This window comes from Cebidichthys violaceus, unplaced genomic scaffold (genome assembly GCF_023349555.1).
Source record: "Cebidichthys violaceus isolate CVI_PGR_0920_01 unplaced genomic scaffold, fCebVio1.0.p SCAF_7, whole genome shotgun sequence".
NCBI classification, from domain to species: Eukaryota; Metazoa; Chordata; class Actinopteri; order Perciformes; family Stichaeidae; genus Cebidichthys; species Cebidichthys violaceus.
Window position 1 is genome coordinate 16,600,240 of NW_027176927.1, and position 22,389 is coordinate 16,622,628.

At 46.8% G+C, this 22,389-nt stretch overlaps 2 protein-coding genes across 8 annotated transcripts in view; both read left to right on the plus strand.

Annotated features, from left to right (window-relative positions):
- Nucleotides 1-8,025, plus strand: part of cobl (cordon-bleu WH2 repeat protein) — a 45,117-nt gene extending 37,092 nt beyond the window's left edge. For all 7 annotated transcript variants that reach the window (XM_068735520.1, XM_068735524.1, XM_068735525.1 and 4 more), the window contains 8 exons: nucleotides 416-734; nucleotides 1,770-1,888; nucleotides 2,146-2,337; nucleotides 2,453-4,026; nucleotides 4,101-4,322; nucleotides 4,510-4,626; nucleotides 5,317-5,610; nucleotides 6,371-8,025. In XM_068735520.1, coding sequence (XP_068591621.1) covers nucleotides 416-734; nucleotides 1,770-1,888; nucleotides 2,146-2,337; nucleotides 2,453-4,026; nucleotides 4,101-4,322; nucleotides 4,510-4,626; nucleotides 5,317-5,610; nucleotides 6,371-6,454 — 2,921 coding nt within the window. In that variant the 3' untranslated portion in view covers nucleotides 6,455-8,025. The remainder of the gene's footprint in view (nucleotides 1-415; nucleotides 735-1,769; nucleotides 1,889-2,145; nucleotides 2,338-2,452; nucleotides 4,027-4,100; nucleotides 4,323-4,509; nucleotides 4,627-5,316; nucleotides 5,611-6,370) is intronic.
- A 3,175-nt stretch (nucleotides 8,026-11,200) lies between these two features.
- The window catches only part of grb10b (growth factor receptor-bound protein 10b), a 54,226-nt gene continuing 43,037 nt past the window's right edge, over nucleotides 11,201-22,389 (plus strand). Inside the window, exon 1 of the mRNA XM_068735072.1 lies at nucleotides 11,201-11,352. The gene's annotated coding sequence lies outside the window, so the exon portion shown is untranslated. The remainder of the gene's footprint in view (nucleotides 11,353-22,389) is intronic.

The following is a 22,389-nucleotide window of genomic DNA, read 5'->3' on the forward strand; positions in this document are numbered from 1 at the left end:
GGTATGAAGCAATGCTATCTTTCACTGGAGCCTAAAACAGTACTGTACAAATCTAATTAAAAGGGTTTGTTTACAGTAAGTCCGCCCACACGTCATTAAAGTTGTTTTATCAAGCCACAGGTGGTTGTGCTCTGGGCTAGTGTTTGTATATTTGGCCTGTGTTTTCTGGTTTGTGTGTGTGTGTGTGTGGTGTCAGAATGAATGTTGAAACTAACGTAAATACTTCCTCGGTTTTCTTCCATCTCCTGCACTTCTTGCTCGCTCTGCATCCTGCGCTTCTTTCCAAACAAACGTCCTCGTGATTTGTTGTGCTGTTTTTCTGAGTCTTTAAGGTTTGTGGCTTTGAGAAATAGAAATGAGGCCTTAATGTTTTTTGTACCGACATAACAGCCCATTTATCTCTATCCTCTCCCAGCTTGGCTCCACTCCATGCAAAGCTCCGCAGCCAGTAGCCGGAAACCGGAGACCGAAACCCCCGAGGAGGAGACGGTGTCTCTGGGCAGCAGCACCAGCGCTGGCAGCAGCCTGCCCGACCAGGGTTACGCTGCCTCTGAAGGCATGGTGGAGGCAGAGGACTCGGGCGTGGTCAGCTCTCCGTCGGACACCCAGCCCACATCCCCAGATGGGAGCTTGTCTCTGGACGGAAGCAGCAGAGGAGGGAGATCGTTGGGACCGGTGCGGGACAATTCCAGTGACAGCGACGAGGGATGTGCCACCTGGGGATCAAGACACAGGTAGAGAGGAAGTCACGAGGAAGTAGGGGTTAGCAGGAGGGAGGAAGGAAAGTAGAACGACGTTGACGAGCACATCATGTAAATCTGTATTCATCCAATTTGTGATATTTTGAGCCTCATTTAAGATGGTGAGACGTATTCATCTTTCCCGTTGCTGTCACCTCATATTTCTAAGTTCACGTGAATAAATCCTGGTTTCCTGGAAGGGAAGCATATATTGTCCGTGTGCCAGTCACCTTGCTGTTGATTTGAGCCATCCGAACCACCAATAAATAATACCCGCAAAAACAAATGATCGGTTAGATTCTTACATTTGCCGATCAAGTTGAGTCTTGCACCTGTATTTTCATCTGAGGAGTAAACCGCCACTATTTCAGCTGACGTTGGAAGTCTTTCTACAGTCTTTTACTGTGCCAGTAGTCGTAAACCCCGCCATGTGTTATATTTGATTTGCAGTCAAAGCTGGCGCCCTCAACCGCCGGGCTTTCATAGTTATGGATCTAGGCCCTCATTCAAAGGCTTTTGTGGAAAATGAATCCTGCCCCAGATCACTTTTCACCTTCTAGTTGTTGTGAAATGTGTATGGTAATACGCCCAGACCGGGGATCCTGGATTGGTTCCTCAGAGAAACTCTGTGAATCCACGGCCTGGCCTGACGCTGCTGGCTCCCCGGTCTTCCAGGAAAGCACTATAACCCACTATTTCTCAGAATCGTTGAGGAAAAGAGGACCGATCCAAAGTCTCTTCTATTTGGTTTGGACTTCTTGTTGCAATTTGTTATAGCTAATATGCCAGTAAGTCATGAGACTGCTCTGCTGAACCCTCGAAACGAGTGAAGGAAGTTCAAACTGTGGTAATAATATCTTTACAGCTACGTGTTTCGAAGCCAACTGGCTCTAAAATAAATACAACTTTGAACAAGCAAATAATATGTAAAACTCACATTTATTTACTTTCTTCTACTAATACGAATTGTTAATAAGTATTATGTGTGCAGATGTGTTTGTGACACATGTGTTGGTGTGCCATCCTCAGACACAATGACGTCAGCCCACAGGCAAAGTCAGGCAGGCTAACAGACGGCTATGAAGACGACCCCGAGCTCACAGCCCAGCTCCACCAGACTCTGGCTGAGTTTGAAGCGGACCTTGCAGGTGAGTGAGGGTCAACGGCAGAAGCAACAGTCCACCCAAATTCTTCAACTGGATTCATCATTTATTTTCACGGAGGTGTCCTGGCAGTCAATGTACACTGTGACCGTTTGTCACATACATGCAGTTTGACTTGACTGTACTCCACAATGCCGACAAGTGACTATTCCAAACTCCAAATTTTGATAAGTAATAGCCATGGTAATCTTCCTAAAAATAAAAATGTGTCCAAAGTATTAATGTATTAACTCCTTTTCCAGATCACATAGATGTAGTGTCATCGAGGGACACCCCCTACACCGTGTCAACAGGTAGCAATGAGGTGCCGGTGTCCGTAGTGGACATGGATGTGCCGGTCACAGCCATAGATGAAGTTCTGGAGGACTATGAACGTCACGTTGAAGAACACGAGACGAAGCCACTAACCAGGATGGAGCCAGCTGGCAGAAAGGGTAACGATGAAAAATATGGCAACGTGCTGTTGACATGTTGTGCCTTTATTCAGGCAACAGTTATGTATTGTATTTATATTTTGATTTGACGTTTTCTTACCCCATCTTATCACAGGCTTCTGTCACAAGTCCAGTGTGGAGCCACAGAACCAAAACAACAATGCTTGTACCGCTGCTGACAGCAATAAAAGCAGCAGTGCAAGAGCTAAGCAGCCGTCTCAACCGGGACAGCACAGGAAGTCCCTGGAGAACAAGTCTATGGCCGACAAAAAGGAAAAAAAGATGCTGGGAACAAAAATGAAAGAGACGAGCACCACTGACACCAACAGTGTGAAGGAGCAGAGACCACCACCGGCAGTGAAACACAGCAAGCGTGCCGAGATCAACCCTGATCCTGTGAAAAGTACCGCTCCATCCTTCCAAGAGAAGAAATCCGTTCTTCCACCGAGCATTCAGAGATCAGTGTCTGCGGAGAGAGATGAAGAGACGCACAGAGCTTACCAAAACAACTCAAATACTACACACGGTAAAATCACCCGCAACGTCACATCCCGCTTCGGTATGAAAACCTTCACTGTGGTCCCTCCCAAACCCGGTGTCACGCATGCTGCCGCGGGAGAGCCAGCTGTCAAATTAACTGTCGGTGCCATTAAGATTGACGATCAAGGAAACATGGTGAAAGGGGGTACCTCGTGGAGCAGAGTCGGTGGTTCATCAGAGTCTGGAATTAATTCCAGTGAGGGGTCTCCTCTTCTCGGAAAAGCCAAAGCTTTCTGGAGCTCAAATGAGAGACAAGAAAGTTCTGTGCCCCACAGCAAAGACCTCATTGATAAGGCTAAAGAGAGCGCAGACGGCCTGAAGAGTACTCCCACTGCAGTCGCAGTTACAGCTTTGAAAAGCAGTAGTGCCGAGGACCTGAAGATGAGGCAGAATTCATTCTCTAAACGCGCAGAGAGAGCCCAGCCTAAAGAGGTGGTCAAAGAACCAGTGAGAAAAGAAGAGCGGGTAGAGGGCGAGAGCAAGATCTCAGTGTCCAAAAACCTTCAACAGCCAAGTAATAAACCTGCCCTTCCCCCTCCTTTCCTTCCGGACCAGAAAAAAGACCTGTCCTTTCTCAAACTGTCCAGGCGAACCTCGAGCCAATACGTGGCGTCTGCCATCACTAGATACACCCCAAAGCACCAAACGCACCCCTCCGCTAAACCCAACTCTATCCCCAATGTACATGACTCCTCTGCTTCCTTGAAATCACAGGCTGTCGGTTTCCAGAGATCGGGTCGGTCCATAACGGTGAATCCGCAGCAACCGTCCCGGTCGTCTTTGTCAGACGATAAGGAGAATGACTCGGCTTCTAAATCCAACCCGCCTTATCCTAAGAGGTCTACGAGCTACCCGGAGCATGTTTCAGACATCCAGAGGGACTTTGGAGAAGTGAGATCGGCCAGGGGAAGATTTGGAAGTTGTATCGGATCCGCCAAAGGAAGCTCTAATACGCTGGAAACAGAAACAGCCGTGAATAAGCACGTTCGGTCCGGCGGCCCCGCCCAAAACAACACGACCGCCAGTAATGACGGCGCTGATGTTAAACAAGTTCGACTCAGAAGCCCCAGCCCTGCACAAAGCAGTCCTCCGCACTCATCTGCCAAACCACCCACAGCTCCCGAGACTGTATCCCAAAGCCGGACGAGTGTGAGTAAAACCTGTTATTAGAAGTTGTCACTGTGAATTACAATGTACTCAATACTCCACGTCTTCATCTTCAGAACACGAGCGACGCGACCAAGGCAGCCAGCCACCCGACACAACCTTCTGTCACCGTGTCAGACACAGGTGTGGCCCCCGGGCCTCCTCCGCCGGTCACCTTGTTCGGGCCGGTTCAAAAGTTCAGACCGGTGATCTCTAGATCCGTGGAGAAAGACACGTCCCTCCACGGCAGCCTGATGGAGGCAATCCAGACAGGCGGAGGCAGAGACAGGCTCAGGAAGGTGAGATGAACGTAGCGCAGTGTAGGGATGGATGGATGGATGTGTCGGCGATAGCGAGAGTGTCATTAGAATCCCAACTGGAGGAAAACGATGGGGTATCATTTACCCATCTGCCAGTAATGGATATTCTTAACAAGACAGGAAAGGTAACGGCGTATTGATTTTCCTCTGTTTATTTCATTATTAGATCACCACTTCTGGTCTCAGCAGCATGAAGAAATCCTCTTATGTTGAGGAGGAGGACGAGAGGTCTGCTCTTCTGGCTGCCATCAGAGCCCAGAGCAGCTCCGGAAGGCTGAGGAAGGTAAAATAAGCGTTGAGTGCAGCCTCACACAGCCGCTAGTGAGGCTACACACTAGTGGCTGTGTGTGTGTAGTCTTCCTGTGCTTAAAAGAAAATAAACTTTTTGTGTGGTTATTGCATTTACATTGAGAATAGGAAGTGTGTTCATTAGAAAATGCGAACGCTAAACTCTTTGTTCTGTATTGTTAGCTCGTTAGCAGCTCACAGGAACATGCATGAGCCGAGTGTCTTACTTCCGTCTGTCCGTGTGGACGGGGAGCTGTGGCTCGCTGTCATGTAACAGTCCATGCAGAATGGAAACGTGCTGCTGGAGCTGAAACATCTGCAGTTCTATTCTGGAGGCTCCTCGCCAGGAGGTGGAATCTCTGGAATGCTGCGTGACTAAATCAGAGTCAGAAATGCATCCAGAAAAAAAAAAGTGATTGAATAAAGAAAATTGGATAATTATGTGCAGCGGAGTTACTAAAATAAACGACAAACTCAAAAGTATGAATTTGAAAAGACGGCAAAAATGCAGAAAGAGCAGAACAGAAAACTTAGAGTAAAAAGTCTGTGTGTGTGTGTGTGTGTGTGTGTGTGTGTGTGTCAGAGGTTGACGTTGATGCCCTGGCGTGTGAGTTTAGATGTGACAGCTCCCGTCTGTGTTTGTGTGTCTGGAGTTACCATCGTCTCACTTCTTCGTGTCCCGCAGACCAAATCTGAGGCGGCTGACGAGCTGGTGAAGTTCAGGAAGGTGACCTCTGAGAGAGCTGCAGGCCCCCCTCCTCCTCCTCCTCCCTCGTTCACTGGCACTTCTCCTCCTGTCTTTACCCCACCACCACCACCAGCCATTGTTGCACCTCCACCTCCACCCCCTGTCTTGCCCCAGGCTAAGCCTAGCACTGTGGCACATCCAGGTGCTAACAGCCCCGCGAACCCTGCCTTGGCCAGGGAGGCTATGCTGGAGGCCATTCGCTCTGGATCTGCTTCTGAGAGGCTAAAAAAGGTACAAATACAGGAATATTACAGCATTTACTTACACCACTGAGTGGAAGTTGTCGCAGAACTCTCCAACATCCTTTATCTATTCTGCATTAGTACTGTTCTATTCTGAGGGTATAGAGTTACGACATTAGAGGCTACTGGTTCCCAAATCTCTATCTGTCTGCAGAAGAGGGAACAATGAACAAAACAAAACAAAACCGCCTAAGCTAATCAAAATGTAGCATTAGCACAGCAAGGGATGAATATCTTGCACAAGATGGCATAATTTCCCCCCAGAGAGACTCTTGTTAAAGAAGAGAAGGAGGGAGATGTTGGAAGAAGTGGTTGGCAGAACAAAAGCTCTCCTGTAAATGAATCGCGGATTGAAACACGTCCGCAGATGTCGTCCGACAGCCACACCGCACCGCCGCGTGAACATCTCCAAGGAGATGAAGCTCAATTTCAGGTCGGCAGTCGAGCAAATATTCGAGTCGACAGAAACGTTTAAATCAGACGGGAACAACGGCAAAAGAATGAAGAGTGTCAGGAGGAGAAAAATGAGGAACGTAATCACACAAGTTCTGACCACATCGCTCAGCTTCGATGAGGCAAACCATTCACTCGAGTGCAAGTTTAGCCAATTTATTCTTTATCCGGTTAGACGCCACAAAACCACAGAACCTGATGTATTCGTTCCAGCTTGCCGGGATCTATTACCCCCCCCCTGTCATTGCCAAAGTGGGGGAATTACAAACATGACATGTTGTGTCTCTTTTAACTAGGTCGCTGCGCCCACAACGACAGTCCAAGTGAACGGCAGACTGGGAACAATCCAAGCAACCTCCTCGGCGCTCCCTCGGCAGTAGCAGGGGAAGGACGACGATCAGAATCGCCATCGGCCCATTCCACATTCTCTTCTCTGTGTTTTGGAGCGAATGCTATTTGGGGAACTTTATATTATATGATGCGTGACACAAATTGTGATAAATAATATAAGAATAAAGAGTCATTTCTACATACCATCTAGGTTAAACTAAACGTACTACCGGTCGGCGCCCTGCACTTAAAGCGATGCACTAATGCTCAAAGAATTCAGCATAACAGAGGAATGATTTAAATACTGTGTGTTGCTCTCTAACGTCTGTCTGATAGAGGCGTCACAGGTGAAAGGTTCGCAGGTAATTCCACTCATATTGTCAGATCTCTCCGCTAGTTCATGTCCATCTTCATAACATAACTGCTGTCCCTGAATCGTGCCATCTGTATTTGAATTCAGTAGTTTGAACTGGAACGTTGTACAAACCGTGTGCCAATGAAAGCAAATTGAAATGGTTTATGCTGCTTTCACGTCTTTGTTGTTAGTTCTAATCTTGTTTTATTTTTTACCACACTTAAGTTATGGATGCCTCATACTGTCGCTCGCTCAGTGTTATGTATATTATGTTTGCTGTAAAAAAATTCTATAGGGGGTGCAATAAGTCGGATCTGATGATCGTTCCAGATTTGAACTACTTAATATTTGTTCGACAAATTACGATTACTGAAAACTTAAGTACACTTGGATAGATTCACCGTGTTTGATTTATATATTGTGTAAAAGTGTATTTGATCCAGATGCCAACTTCTACACTTCTTGGCTCTGAGGAGGAGTGCGATGGCGGTGACTGACTCAGCTCAACATGCTGCTGTTCTCGCTCCTCACCTCCGTGCTGCTGTTTAAACTCGTACGCTAGCGACGGGACTGACCGTGCCTTTGATGTCGCTAAGATGAAACCTTGCCTTTCCTTGACGTCTCAACATGTTTGCAGCACTGTTATTGACGTCTATCAATGGTGGGTGTCATGAGCAAAGACACCACTTGTATGTAATCAAGTCACTGCTGGTGTGTGACGGTTTGTAATGCGAAGCAGCGGTCGTAGGAAAGCCGTACTTTAGGTTCTCTATGGCTTTGATTTGGGCGAGTGTTTTCCGCTGTAGGTGAAGTTTACAGTATGTAGTATAGACCATTAAATGGATTCACTGTGGATGAAGAAACACCTAGAGCGTCCATATTCAGTGAGATAAACCGGAGTAAAGGCAGTTGAAGTCTTCGTTTCATAGAGATTAATGTTAATTCATGCTCAGTTTCAAAGCTCAAACATACGTTTATGTTTTAACATGAGAGTAAAAACCTAAAGAGCTGCTGTTGTTGGGACTGCTTTACTTCTACTGGATGGTTTCATCTACACACAGTAGCCTACAGCTCGTTGTAGTGTTGTATATTTTGTACACTAAAGAAAGGTGTGAGTGAATCTTTGATAGAGAGACATTTCACTGGTAGCGGGAACCTTTTATAAGCTGCTGCTTTTTAAGTTTCAAGTGCACATTGGTTTTTTCGGAAGGTTGCACGTTTTTGCCTACCTTCATTTTTTGATTCAATAAACAATTTTGCAATCGAGTGAAAACTGTCATTCCATTCTGTATGAGAAGGATTTGTATGTTCTTTCCCTCTCAAGTAGCAGCTGGACGGTCGTTAGAGGTGAACCTTGTGTGTCATTCCCAGGCACTGCGGATGCAGACTGTGGTCATCCTGCTGTCCTTCATGAATTATATCGCAACCTCTCTCTCTCTCTCTCTCTCTCTCTCTCTCTCTCTCTCTCTCTCTCTCTCTCTCTCTCTCTCTCTCTCTCTCTCTCTTTGCCACACCACAGAAGAGCTACTATTCCAGGCAGCAGCTCATGACCCTGACTCATCACTGTGTGGTCACATGAAATGACTCTTGCAGAACTTCAACCAAACCTGCATTCCTGATCCCCCCCCCCCCCCCCCCCCCCCCAAAAAAAACAAAACCAACTAGTCATTGTGCCCCTCCAGAAGCAACTGAATGATGCAAATAGTGCAGATATACGAACATAGGTGGAGAAATGTCAGATGTCTTGACATTAGTCTGTTTGGTTAAATCATCTCACTGGCTGGCATGTGTGTGAGGTCTGAGGTCTATCTTTAAACAACTGTCTTCTTTTGACCAGATAAAATGTGAATTACTGCAATTGAATGGCTTCCAGGGAGGTTAAGTGAGCTCCAGCAGTGGAGTAAGTCGGTGTGTGTGTGTGTGAGGACCATCTTGGCTGTGAGCTGTGAACTCCTGCAGGACCACAGGCACCTTCGCTCACTCTGCAGTCGTTCTAATCTGCGTAACAAATCTCTGAAGGGCGTGTGTGTATATGTGTATATGTGTGTGTGGGTGGATGTCTCTGTGTGTGGGTGGGTGTGAGTGATATTTTAGTTCGGCAGTGTGTGTGTGCGTGTGTCTGAGCTTGTGCCTGTGTGTTACAGTTCCAAACCATTCTAACCATACCGGCAACGTAAACAACATCTGGATCGAGGATTACCAGAAGATCGCACCGCATCGTAGGACAGAAATGATTCAATTTAGGCTTGGCTTTGGTTACGCCTTCACCAACATTATTGGTTAGTTTGTTGGCGTAACGGTTTCACATTTTTCTTTGGCCAAAGGCAGGCCACTTTAGAGAAAGCTGTTCCCCCCCACCGCCTCGGCTTATATTACACAGCTTTGTTAAGTCTCGACCGGCCGACCTGTGAGTGATGGACTCGGAGACACCGACCATCAGCGGGGGTTTGTGTTGACTTTGTTTTCAGATGTTGGCTAGTCTACCACGTATCTGATCAATCAATTCCAACAAAAGGCCCTGTGCCATGCTGAATGTCTGATGAGGCCGAATCAACATAATGTGTGTTTATCTGATGTCTCCTCGCCATGTCTCGCAAGAAGAATGCTTTGTCGCACGGTGGCACCCTGAATATGAGTGACATGATAATGTGTGTGTGTGTGTGTGTGTGTGTGTGTGTGTGTGTGTGTGTGTGTGTGTGTGTGTGTGTGAGGGGACACAGTGTGAGCCCCCTGTTGTCCTGATCCAGACTCATACACACATATGATGACCTTTGGCACCGGAGACTCCCGCGGTGCGTTCTCATCACTTAAAGCTAAGTCTGAAAATATCACACGCATGAGAAATGAAGGGGAACGGCGGCTCATCACCGGTGTGACTGCAGCCCGAGGCAGAGCTTCATCTGACAGTGCCAGTGGGCTTCAAGTCAAGTCATCGCCTTCAGGTGCGTGTCACTCCTCCTAACTGTTCCTTTCATATGTTTTCTACTATAGTTAGCAGACTTAAACTGCAAAAAAAACCACACAGGAGCTGGATTTCCACCTGTTGCCGTCGGTCATATATAAACATCCGAAGGTCTTGTGCAATGTCCTCACAAGGCTAAGAAGGATCAAAACACAACAGTGCCAGGAAGGTAACTCTGGTGCAGTGAGGTTTGACCCCCCCCCCCCAGTTGTGCAATGGACATACCTCACAGCTACAAGTGTTGTGTTGCGTGATTGCGCTTGTCAGAGCAGGACTTTTAGTTAGAAGTGGAGCGTTGAGCCTAACTTTAGTCTCATGGTGTGTCGTACGTCATTCTCCACATGTGACCACCTTGGTCATCATAATAATCTGTAACACTGACATAGAAATACGGGAACATTTGCCCCTTACAGCCAGCTAACATATACATGTATTTATGAAAACATTGACAGTTCATTCATTGTTCTAACTTTGTTTGAGTCATATGTATTCACATGGTCCTCATTAAACAGCGGTGTGTACAGTATGTATGCAGATCTACACTGAACATCCAACACTCCCGTTTTAAGGAAACAATACGCATTATATCTCCCATCTTACTTTCATGTCACGTATGTCCTTCTTCAGTAAAGTAAAGGTAAAATGAAAATGACAGTTTTAATTTAACAAGGTAATTTAAACCAAAGTCGAGCTCATGTTATGTGGGATCCCCTAAATCAATGTCCAACGGGTTTAACTGCTTACTATTAAGTATATTTAAGTTTCCCGTCCCTTAGATCTGCTGTGTGGGAAACTGAGGTATGAAATCCAGCAATATAAATGTTATAGTACTCGTGTCAGAGCCGTTAAGAGCTGATTGAGTTATTTGATGCACTTTTTAATTAAAGGGTGTTCATAAAACGAACAAAGGCAGACAGGACTTCTCGGTGTAACTACATCTACACATCAGATTCTTTTAACACCTAACTTTACATTTGTAACACCTGACTTCAGATGTATTCTCCATGCAGAGGAGGGGATTGCAACAACTTGGTGTACGAGAAAAGTACACCAAAAACCATAGAGTTTGTCAAAACAACTCAACAATTTGAACACACGACTTAAAAACATCTCGTGCGTGCGTTCACGGTGCGACGCCCTCTCTCATTCGCTGTGTTTCACCGTAAAGGTGCAGCCGTTACGGGTGTCGTAAACGGCGTGTGCTCAACTCAAAACGCCCGTGAAGACAGCGCTCCCCTCCGAAACAACGCCGTTATTCCCACGAGACGTGAACGCCGCATTAATCACCCCTCACTTGTGGGCGTGGTCTACTATCAAGGGGGGGGGGGGGGGGGGGTTGTTTGCAAGCGTGTAAGCGTGTGTGTGTGCGCCTACGTGCGTCTGCGTACATGCGCGCGCGTGTGTCTGTGTGTGTATCCTCCCCGGCAGCATGAGATGAGCTGCCTGCAGTCCTCGCGGCCACAGTCCTCGTCTCCTCCTCTTCTTGCCGCTGTGCGTCTGTCCAGTCCGGGAATGTTGACCACCGCGGTCTGGTCCAACGCCGCCTGAGTGTCCCCCCCCTCATCCGCTGACCGCCCCTCCGCGTTCCTCTCCGCGGGGTCGCAGGCTGCCTCAACTGATCTGGCCGTTAGGTGAGTGCATGTTACCGGATGAAGACGCTGTTCTTATGCTCATTGTTGTGTGTGTGTGTGTGTGTGTGTGTGTGTGTGTGTGTGTGGGGGGGGGTTATAAAAAAGTCCGCTGAGAGTGGGCAGTGAGCGCGTGTAATACAAAAAAAAGTTTGAACGCGCTGTTGTGATGACACGCACTGGTTTTTTTTTTTTTGTTGCGGGTCGGAACACACGTGCGCGGCACTAGTGGCACTGCGCGCAACCGCCTTAGCGGGGACCCGGGTCTACGCTGTCCCCCCTGTAAGACGTGAAACCCCCGTCCTGTCATTGGACTTTGAAAACAAGTTGATCCATCAGATCGGGCTGTGTTCACGTCACCGTGTTCCTGCTGGTGGGACGCTTTCCACCGTACACTGTTTCCGGGGTCGGTAACGCGTACCGATGCTTCAGAATCACGTGCACGTTTCTGCACCTTTACGGTGACGAGTGTCTCTTGAGGAACAATATTTGGGTACCGTCTGCCTTGTTGACGATTGCGTAACAGCAGTCTGCATTGGCCCGTAGCCTCCTTTATGTCCAGTAGGACTCCAGATCCCCGCGTTGCCCCCCCCTCCCATTTTATCGCCTTATCCCGCAGCATTTGTTTTTTTTTTGGGGGGGGGGCGGCGTTTTCCCAGGAATACCCATGCAGCCTTACTGCAGTGGTTCCCAAAGTGGGCTCCGGGGCCCCCCAGGGGATCCTTGGGTGGGTTCCAGGGGGCCCCCACTAAAGTGAGGAATTGTTAAGTTGAATCACTTTTGGAGACACTCACAGAAAAACGTGTTTAATTACCGAGCGGACTGTAAGAAGCGTCATCAGTGCACAGACCTGAATCAATACGTGACTTCAAGTCTTCTCACATTGAACTCCGTGATGCTGATTCACCTTAGAGCCTTTCACTAGATTCAGCTTTGGCCCCAACACAGAGCTCAGTGCACCGCTCTCCTGTTCTGTGGTCCTGATATGTGCAACAACTTCATTCCAAGTCAACGATGCAACATTAATTGAAGGCGTGCGCGGAGGAGAGCGACCGTCATCTAATCTAACGTCACGCGTAACGGTTTTGACAGAGGAGCTCGTAGATGCGCGCTCTAATCGGCCCTGTCATTCAGGCACCCTTCCAAATCAATCTCTTCATTGGCTGAAAGTTGCATAAGCAACACAATGTATTATTCTGGGAGCTATCGATGTTGCCCTTGTGCGTTCACGATGCAGATCGGGGCTCTCGCTGGGACCGTCCGTGTAGGGACTGATGCACGGCGGTGAGGTTTTATGTGGCGATGCATCCAGAATCTGCTCCGTCAGGGCGCATTTTCAGGGGATAAAGTTGCCGGGGGTCTCGGGATAACGGTCTCTCTGAGTTTAAAAAAATTTGGGGTTACACTAAATTTTAGTTTGTCAGCTCCACAGGCAGAGCGAAGACCAAGCTGGACCCATGTCTTGCTATTGGTTTATTAAAAACCCTGATGTATCAGTGCGTCTTCAGTGTGTCTTCAGCGTAACCCCGGCAGACGTTTCACGATGAAGGAGCTCGCTGAGCAACTTTACTAGAGCCGCTGAAGCGAAACACACAATCTGGCCGACCGCTGATGTGCCACTCAAGTAGGCGGCAAACACTGGAGCACTTTACTGCGCACAAGCGCGGTCCTCCCCGCGCCTTAACCTCTGACAGTGTGGTTATATAGACGGAGTGGCTTGAGTCTGAAACGCGCCACAGTCGTGTCTTTTCGAGCGTGCAATTTTTTCCGACACTCTCCCCCATTTATAGCCGAAGAGGATCCCTCTTTTCCCCAATTATTTCCAGTTTTCTTTCATTTGATTATGTTGTGGTCACATGGCAACCGCTCTCTGCTGCGGCTTCTCTCTCTCTCTCTCTCTCTCTCTCTCTCTCTCTCTCTCTCTCTCTCTCTCTCTCTCTCTCTCTCTCTCTCTCTCTCTCTCTCTTTCTCTCTCTCTCAGCGCCAGTCCTGCTATTTCAAGTCCATGCTCAGTAAGCACAGGCATGACGGGGCATGAACTCTGCGAGACTGCAGGCTGCCAAACGGCTGCTGACTGCACTTATTGCACGTAATTATACTTAGGATGAGCTATACTCAACTCGCTCGAGGATTCAGGCCTGTCTGTTTTGTCTTTCGAGAAAGTCTGCTGCTGCTGCGGCGTTTTTCGATTGAGACACTGTGTGCTTGGCAGCGATCGCTCCTGAGATTTGTTGCACAACCCAAAAAAACCTGAGCCTCTTTTTTTTTTTTTTTTTCTCAACGTAAGCACTTTTTCTTGGTGGCCCTTATAGCGTCAGCTGCCCGTCTGTGGGCTGAAGTGGCAGAGGTGTCCTTTCAGCTGGTACCGGCGGTATAAGAGCTCGTGGTCGTGCTCCAGGCGGCATTCCATTGGGTCTTGCGTCAGCCGGCAGTCATTCAGCAGTAGTTAGTCTAGGCTTATACGCCGTTAATACCCCCTCCCTGATGTCATGACACCATTAACCCAAGCCTGCCGGGGGACCGCAGCGCAGTTCACGTCAGTCGACACGACTCCGGCTGGAGAGCAGAGCCACTTCACCATCTGTACCAAAACGCTCAGCTGGCTGTCAGCGGTCACAAAGTCAGGGACCGCTGTCTGTACTTTGGCTAAAGGTTGAGTTTGTATTGTTGCATAAACAGCTTTCATTTTGAGAAATACTCCTCTCTCTCTCTCCTCTGCTCAGATGTTTGGCCTGCCGCATACTTGGCCTTAAAGCGTGCTGCAACATGCTTTTTATTTCACTATGAAGACTCATGTGACCGCTTATTGTTGACATCACAGGCCAATTAATGTTTTATGTTCTCTGGTATCTCAAGTGTAACTGCTGAGTAATCATGTCCTGCTTCGTAAGGAGTCATTTCTAAGAAGTGAAACCCTTGCTGGAGGAAGACTTTGTTGTATTATTATTCATCCTCCCCCCCCCCTGTACTGTAAACACGGATCTACACAGACCCGATTCTCCCCGCTTTCACTTGTGACCGAAGGTGATGCAATGCTCGCTTGTCAAACCACCAAAGTGTACAGTGGGTTGGGTTTCTCACTGTCTGGTGTTGGTCCAAATGTGGCTGAAACCCAAGCCTGCGTGAGAGGCGGGAATGTTGCCTTCATTCTGTAGGTAACCGAACGCCTGAGGGACCACATGCTCGGGTGGAGGTAGCGTGGCGTGGAGGAGCGCGGCGATGTGCCAGACGAAGTCGTCTCATTAACGCCCGTCGCTCCCAAAGACACGGGAGATGTTATTTGGTTTGCCAAATAAAACGGCAGAATTTCTTCTTTAATTTAACATTTATATCTGCAGTACACATTCGAGCCACACGAGGGAGCCTGAACATTCGTATTGTTCTAACTGTAGCCTAACAAGGCTACAAGGAAGGCTAGGGTTTGTTTCACCGATGACAGGAAATGAAAAGCATGACGAATGTCCCATTTTTAAGGTATTACAGGTGTGTGTGTGTGTGTGTGTGTGTGTGTGTGTGTGTGTGTGTGTGTGTGTGTGTGTGTGTGTGTGTGTGTGTGTGTGTGTGTGTGTGTGTGTGTGTGTGTGTGTGTGTGTGTGTGTTTTTTAATAACGCATGCATAAAACGTAATCATTAATATAAACGTATGTCTCTTAGAAGTGGCTGGTTTATCTCTTCAAGATGACATCAGGTGACGAGGAAACGGCAGTAAAATGATCATCCTCATGATGGATGTATGAAGACTATTGTGATTTGGGTCGCGATGGTTCGTCATTGAAGTGGGTCCCGGCAAAAACCCGTTGCTCTTGTGTTCTGACTCCTCTATCTCTACGTATCTGTCGTCCCGTAGTTCACCTGTGTGTCTGCCCGTCGCTCCTCACCAGCTGGAATCTGCAACGCCAAATCAAAACAAGCCATGGTTTGTTGGCTTTGGTCGATGTACCGTACTGTTAAAAAACAAAAAGCCCCCCCCCCCTTCCAGAAATAATTCCCATAGCGACAACACAGGCATGTTTCTGTTCTTGAGTTCTAGCACTGTCCTGAACCTAATTCGGATTCCCTCTCACGCTCCAGATACAGCACTTCTGACCATGTATGCATGTATTTTGTTGTACATAATTGCCCTCTGGTTTTCTAGTATTATACCCAGACTTAGAAGCGATCAGGACTTAGACCGGTGTACTTAGGTACTTAGGAACAGGACTTTCGTTAAGCCCTTTTTAATATGATTTTCAGCTAGCCAAGTTTGTTAGCATTCCTTAGAGTAAGTAAGCCAAATAAATCCTGTTCCCCTTTCTCTTCGAGGGGTCACATAGAACCTCCGGCTCTGTTCTGATACCAGTTAAATGTTTTACCGACGAGGTCGGTTTCATTTGGGTTTCCTTTTTGTCGCCGATGGCGATGACGTCATGCCACAACAACGCTCTCCGTTCTTCACTAAAAGGAGGTTTGCTGCAGCAGTTCTTTGTGTTTTACAGCGTCGGTCATTGGAAGAGAATATGTGCTACCGACAGGTGTAGTAAAGATGGCGTCATGAGAAGGCAAATCCGTCTAGCGCAGCCCTCTGGGGGCCACCATTACAGCCAACTTGTGCACAAGCACAATTGGTCCCAAGCCCCGTCCATTCATCTATGCCATTGCATAAGACCAGTGCTCCCAAGCAGCCCAATGAAATCCTCATCCAATTAGGCACTGTCCACGTTTCCAAAAGGCCTTTCTCTCATAGACTGGTGCTATTCAGCCTCCACCGGCATGACATCAGGCCCTCTCTTATAGCCCCGCTTTACGCTGCTGCCCTCAAATAATGAAAGCTGCCAATTAATGACTAATCAACATGTGCAACAAGCACATCCAGTGAGGAGTGACTACCATCTAATCTGCTGATTAAAACAGGAGACAGAGATGCTCTGTTCGACTCTTTCTCCTGTCTTCAGTGGAAACACACACACACACACACACACACACACACTCATACTCATACTCTGACAACCTCATTTGAGGCGCTCATAATTAGACTTATTTGTAATTTGAAGACTTACATGGAATTCCAAAAGTTTTAATCAGTGGTCAGTGTTTGTTGGTAATGCCATGCAGTGCCTACAGTGACTTTGAAATGTGTGTTCTTTGGTTTAATCTATTGACTTGACTAAACTATTTTAATGCTCAAAAGTTCTAAATGATTAGTCAGTCGTCTAGTTTAAGGGTCGCCTACAGAGCTAAAGGCTGCTGCGAAACGCCGGCCCAACAATACAGTAGAGCAGGCGGCTCTCACAGCGCGCCCCGTCTCACAACGGCACATTTCTATAGGTCGCCTCACCATAGGAAGTTTTGATAACTCACAGCGTCGGGCTAAATATTCTCACGTAGGGCGTCTGGCTAGTTTAAACATATACAGTAGAATAATTGACCTCCCCTCTCTCGGGGTTGGGTTACGGTCAGTACATTCACTTCAATGGGCTCTCCACAAGTCCCCAGACACCGAGTTGGATCTGTGCCATGTCTTGAATTAAGACGCTGTTTATGTTCTGGACTGGAGCGGTGCAGGATGAGGGTAGGGGTGGAATCGGGGAGGGCTGGGCTGGGCTGGGGCTGGGGCTGGGGCTGGGCTGGGCAAGGGTTTGGAGGAGAGGGAGGTGGCTGATGCGTTACAGTGAAGCGTGGGTTTACAGTGGGAATCAGGGGGAAGGGAGGCGTGGGTGGGTTTTGCGAGTGTGTCTTGGGTGAATTGTTAACATAAAAATGTTGATGTGAGCAGCTTTAAATATAAGACCTAGTATAAGACGATGAACCGTGACACGTATTGCTTTGTTCCGTCACCCTGGCTACCCTGTATCATCCCTCACGACTCATTTCACCTGTGATTGGTCCGTTGAGATTATAGGACCTTTTTAATCGGTTTCCTCTTCCTCAAGTAGTTCAATTTACTTTATTTTGTGTAGCCCATTGTGCAGTAGATGTCATGTGTACAGAATGAACAACATAATTCAATGCATGTGATATAAATGATTCATATAATGAGAGTAGTAAGCAGAAAAAGGGTAAATTACGACTACTAGCAATAACAGCAGCATGGTTGTAATAGAATAATGATAATAAAAGCATTAATGGTAGCAGGAATAGTAATAGAAATGTGACTAATATTATTAATAGTACTAGCAGTGGGTGTCAGGGAAAGGTATAGCCACAATCCATGGAAACCTGCAAGGTGAGGAAGCACAAAGACTTCAGGGAAGAAGCAAAGTTATTAATGTGCATTAATGGGGCATGAATTAATTTAGACAGAGACAGAGAAGAGGTGCTCAGTGTCCCCAAGCCGTCTAGGCCTATAGTAGCATATCTTGAGGCTAGTTCAAGGCAAACCTGAGCCAGCCCTAACTCTAAACCTGAGCCAGCCCTAACTCTAAACCTGAGCCAGCCCTATCTCTAAACCTGAGCCAGCCCTAACTATAGACCTAAACCAGCCCTATCTCTAAACCTGAGCCAGCCCTATCTCTAAACCTGAGCCAGCCCTATCTCTAAACCTGAGCCAGCCCTATCTCTAAATCTGAGCCAGTCCTAACTATAGACCTGAACCAGCCCTAACTATAAACCTGAGCCAGCCCTAACTATAGACCTGAACCAGCCCTATCTCTAAACCTGAGCCAGCCCTAACTATAGACCTGAACCAGCCCTAACTATAAACCTGAGCCAGCCCAAACTATGAACCTGAGCCAGCCCTATCTCTAAACCTGAGCCAGTCCTAACTATAAACCTGAGCCGGCCCTAACTATAGACCTGAGCCAGCCCTAACTATAGACCTGAGCCAGCCCTAACTATAAACCTGAGCCAGCCTCACTAATGAAACTGGAAGCTGGTTCCACAGAAGAGGAGCTTGATAACTGAAGGCTCTGGCTCTCCTCCTACTTTTTGAGACTCTAGGAACTACAAGTAACCCTGTATTCTGGTAGTGCAGCTCTCTTAATAGGGTACAATGAGTTCTTTAAGATATGATGGTGCCTGGCCAATTAGGGCTTTGTAGCTGAGGAGTAGGATTTTATATTCAATTCTTGATTTTACAGGGAGCCAGTGCGAGGAGAGGAGTAATAGGATTGTTTTTCTTAGTTTTTGTTAGAACACGTGCCGCAGCATTCTGTATCAACTGGAGAGATTTAGTAGACGTATTTGGGCGGTGTTCTGGGCCTAGTAGAATAACTTCAGTTTTGTCTGAGTTTAACATCAGGAAGTTGCAGGCCATCCAGGTTTTTATGTCTTTAAGGCATGCTTGCAGTTTAGTGAGCTGGTTGGTTTCATCTGGCTCGATAGATATAATTGGGTATCATCTGCATAACATTGAAAGTTTGTGTTGTTTTTCGAATACTATTGCTTAATGGAAGCATAGATAAGGTGAATGAAATTGGTCCAAGACCAGAAACTTGTGATTGTCAAATGTTCTAGTCCCTGTACAAAGATGTGATGATCAGTGGTGTTAATGCAGCACTAAGGTCTAACAAGACAAGCACAGAGACAAGTCCTTTGTCTAAAGCAATTAGGAGGTCATTTGTAATTTTCACCAGTGCTGTCTCTGTGCTATGATGCAATCTAACTCCTGGCTGAAGTTCCTTAAATAAACTTTGATTTGTGACCGCTTTCTCAGATCTTAGAGAGGAAGGGAAGGTTAGAGATTAGTTGAAGTACGATTAAGGTCTATAGGAATACACGGCTCTCGCCAGACTATCTCGCCGGACTATCTCGCCGGACTAACCGCGATTCTTCCAAATTGGTGGAACAACATATCCTTTCAAGTTTTCCCGATGTTAGCATTACTTCGCAGGTTTGAGGGTTATACCATGGAGTGAACTTCCTTTGTTTTATTATCTTCTTTGTTAGAGGGGCAATAGAGTCTAGTGCCATTCGCAGTGAGCCTGTAGCACTATCGACAAGATAAACTGTCTGGGACGGACTCCAGTTAGCAGTCCTCTGTTACATTGAGGCATGATATTGAATTAAATGCAGATTTAATTGCTTCTTTGAATTTAGCTACAGCACTATCAGATAGACGTTTAGTGTAGAAACTTTCGCCCAATGGCGTATACTCCGGTATTAAGAATTCCAAAGTTATTAGGTAATGGTCCGATAAAAGAGGGTTCTGTGGAAAGACTATTAAATGTTCTATTTCAAAGCCATAAGCCAGAACCAGGTGGAGGGTTAGAACAGTGAGTGGGTTTCTGTCCACTCTGACAGAAGCCAATCACATCTAGTAATGAGATAAACGCAGTACTAAGGCTATCGTTAACGACTTATCACCTACAATAATGACTTTATCTGTTTTGAGGACAAAACTTGATAAGAAGAGTTCTGATAGGAATTCAAAATATAGACTTGGGACCCGGTATGACACATTTGTACTCCTGTAAACACACAGAAAGAATCAAACAATGGATACTTAAAAACATGTAACAAATGGAGTTGAATGTAGTGCCAGTCTATTGTTTGAACCGAGCACGTAGCATTACATTGTGTACTCGCAGATACTAGAACGCACATGCTTGTGCTCTCTCAGCTCCCTGTGAGTGTAACAGTGGCTCTCTTTCTCCGGGGCCCTTTGACACTTCCATTTGATCCAGAGTGATGTCAAGCTCGTTTCAGCTGCACTTTCCGTCTCAGCGATGCCCCCGAGCTGCAGTGGGATTCCACAGATAGCACAGGACCCAACACAAACACAGCCGAGGACATATTCATTCTTGTGAAGTCAGCATCATTATCACAGGATGAAATTTCATACGTGAAAATATGGGCGCCTGTTTATTAATAGGCCTAACCTTGTTTATAAATGCACCGTCTTCCACTAAGCCATAAATACAACCTTCCAGGAAATCATGTGCCTCAAGGAAATTACAGAAACTACCATAGAAGCTAGACATTTTCACTTTTACTGATCAGGACTTCAACATATGTTCAACATAGCTCAATAACAAGCTGAGCACCTGCTAGCTTTTCTCATAAATAAAAAAAGTCTTCTACGGTTTCCACAGCTGTTCCGTGATTTTCAATAGAACACAAGTGATCAGAGAGCGATCGGGGAGGGAGCGGACTGCCCGCAGGAGCCGGTGGGATGGTGCATCTGCATGAGCGGGCCGCAATGGTCTGAAATCCTGCAGGCAAGCAGTTGGGTGCGAGATAGTAAAAACAGACCTGTGCAGACCTCTACCCCAGGGTGTGGGAGATAAAACGCTTTGTTCCGTGACACAGGCTGACCCCGAGAAGCATAAAAAGGTGCCCTCCTGACCTCATGATACCTAAGTAAAAGGCTTACAATCAGTGTGTGTTGCGTTTACGTTACACACACACACACACACACACACATTCTGCCATATGGTCCTCGCCTTTCTTTCAACACCATCCACACTATCCCTGGCTGGCCCACAAATCAATCCATTTCGCGAGGTCGGGGTTCACTATGTTGCACGTTTTTTTTGGGTTTTTTTTTTTTCACCGAGCGGCCTATATGGAAAGAATGTGCTCCCTGCATTCCAGAGATGACTGAGCCGAGCTGAACGGCCCCGTGTTAAGCTGTGTCCATGCCAATCAGCCGAAGTCAAGTTGATTGGGATGAGATGCTGATGCTGTGGTGGTGGGGGGGGGGGGGGGGGGGGGTGTTAAATGTACAGATCTGATATGTTTTATTAAACAAACTGCCCCCTGAATTGTCTGATGTGGCAGTGAATGCCTCATCACTCTGACCTGTGCTATTTTTGCTCGAAGGCCCAGACTGGAGACACATGGCACCAGTATCCCTGTCAGTAAGGTCACATCAGTGAGGGCTTTAAATGCTTCTGCTAGTAATACCCTCCATGCATACTTACAGTAACATAGCAGGCTGTGCATGTGAAGGCCTGTTGGGTTGAATTTAAACAATTATGTTCCGACAAGTTACAGGATACAGACACTGTAATACCGTGTTTCCATTGTTCCAAAGTGACACTGCCTTGGTTCAATCAAACAGCAGAATGGCTGTCGTGAATTTACACACGGTTCTTTAATACTTAAGCCACATGGCCTGTATTTGATTTTATCCAAATGTTAAAAAAAAGATATGCTTTCGGGAGCTTTAACAGAGCTCTTTTAACATCTTGCTCACTTGAACACTGCACAAGTTTATGCAACGGTACGTTTCTGGATGCCCCGCTATAAATAACCCCAACTATTTGGAATGTTTTCCCAAGTAAGGAAAAGGACGGGAAAATACGCAGCGGAGAGAACGCCTCACAGAAATGTACAGAGGCAGGCAGACAGGCAGACAGGCAGACAGGCAGACAGGCAGACAGGCAGACGGGCAGACAGACCTTTAAGACAGGAAAACCAGACCAGCAGGCAGACCAAAAAAAAAAAGAGAAATCAAACTGACTCCTTAGTTTACAACTTATGTTTGCTCAGCTCACAAGACACTCGTTTGTCTCAGGGTTGGCCTACATACAGCATGTGAGGTTAAAAGTTTAATATTTCCATTTTCCACTCTAGGCATTTTTATTGGACTCCTTGGAAAGGCTTGTGGAAGGGAAAAACCTAATAACCTGTTATTTAATGCGTGTGGAAGCTGTGGCCTGAATAAATAAGTCTATTTAAAACCATAATGAGGTTTTGATATACGCATTTCTAATTGTATATTTCATCATTTGCAGAGAAAACATATTGTTGCAAACGTGCGTCTGAAAGTCTGTTTTTACTTTCACCCCCTTCTGGATCGGAACATTTGCGTGGTGTCCCGTATTGACCCTGTTGGTATTGGTCGCAGGCAGAGGCACGGTCCCTCAGTCCTCTAAAGTCCTCTTAACATCCATCTTTGGTCCGGTGAGCTGGTCAGCCACTGATCCACCACCACCACCATGTAAACGAGGAGAACTCTTCAGGGAAATGTTTCTACCGTTTCAATTAGGCTTTACTTTAAATAGCCCAGGGTTCTGGTGATCCTAGGCCTCGCCTTTTGGCTTCTCTGCAGGGCTTATCACCCTGGGATGTTAAAGCTGGACCTTTTAATGAGATGCGAGCGAGTACATCTGCACATTT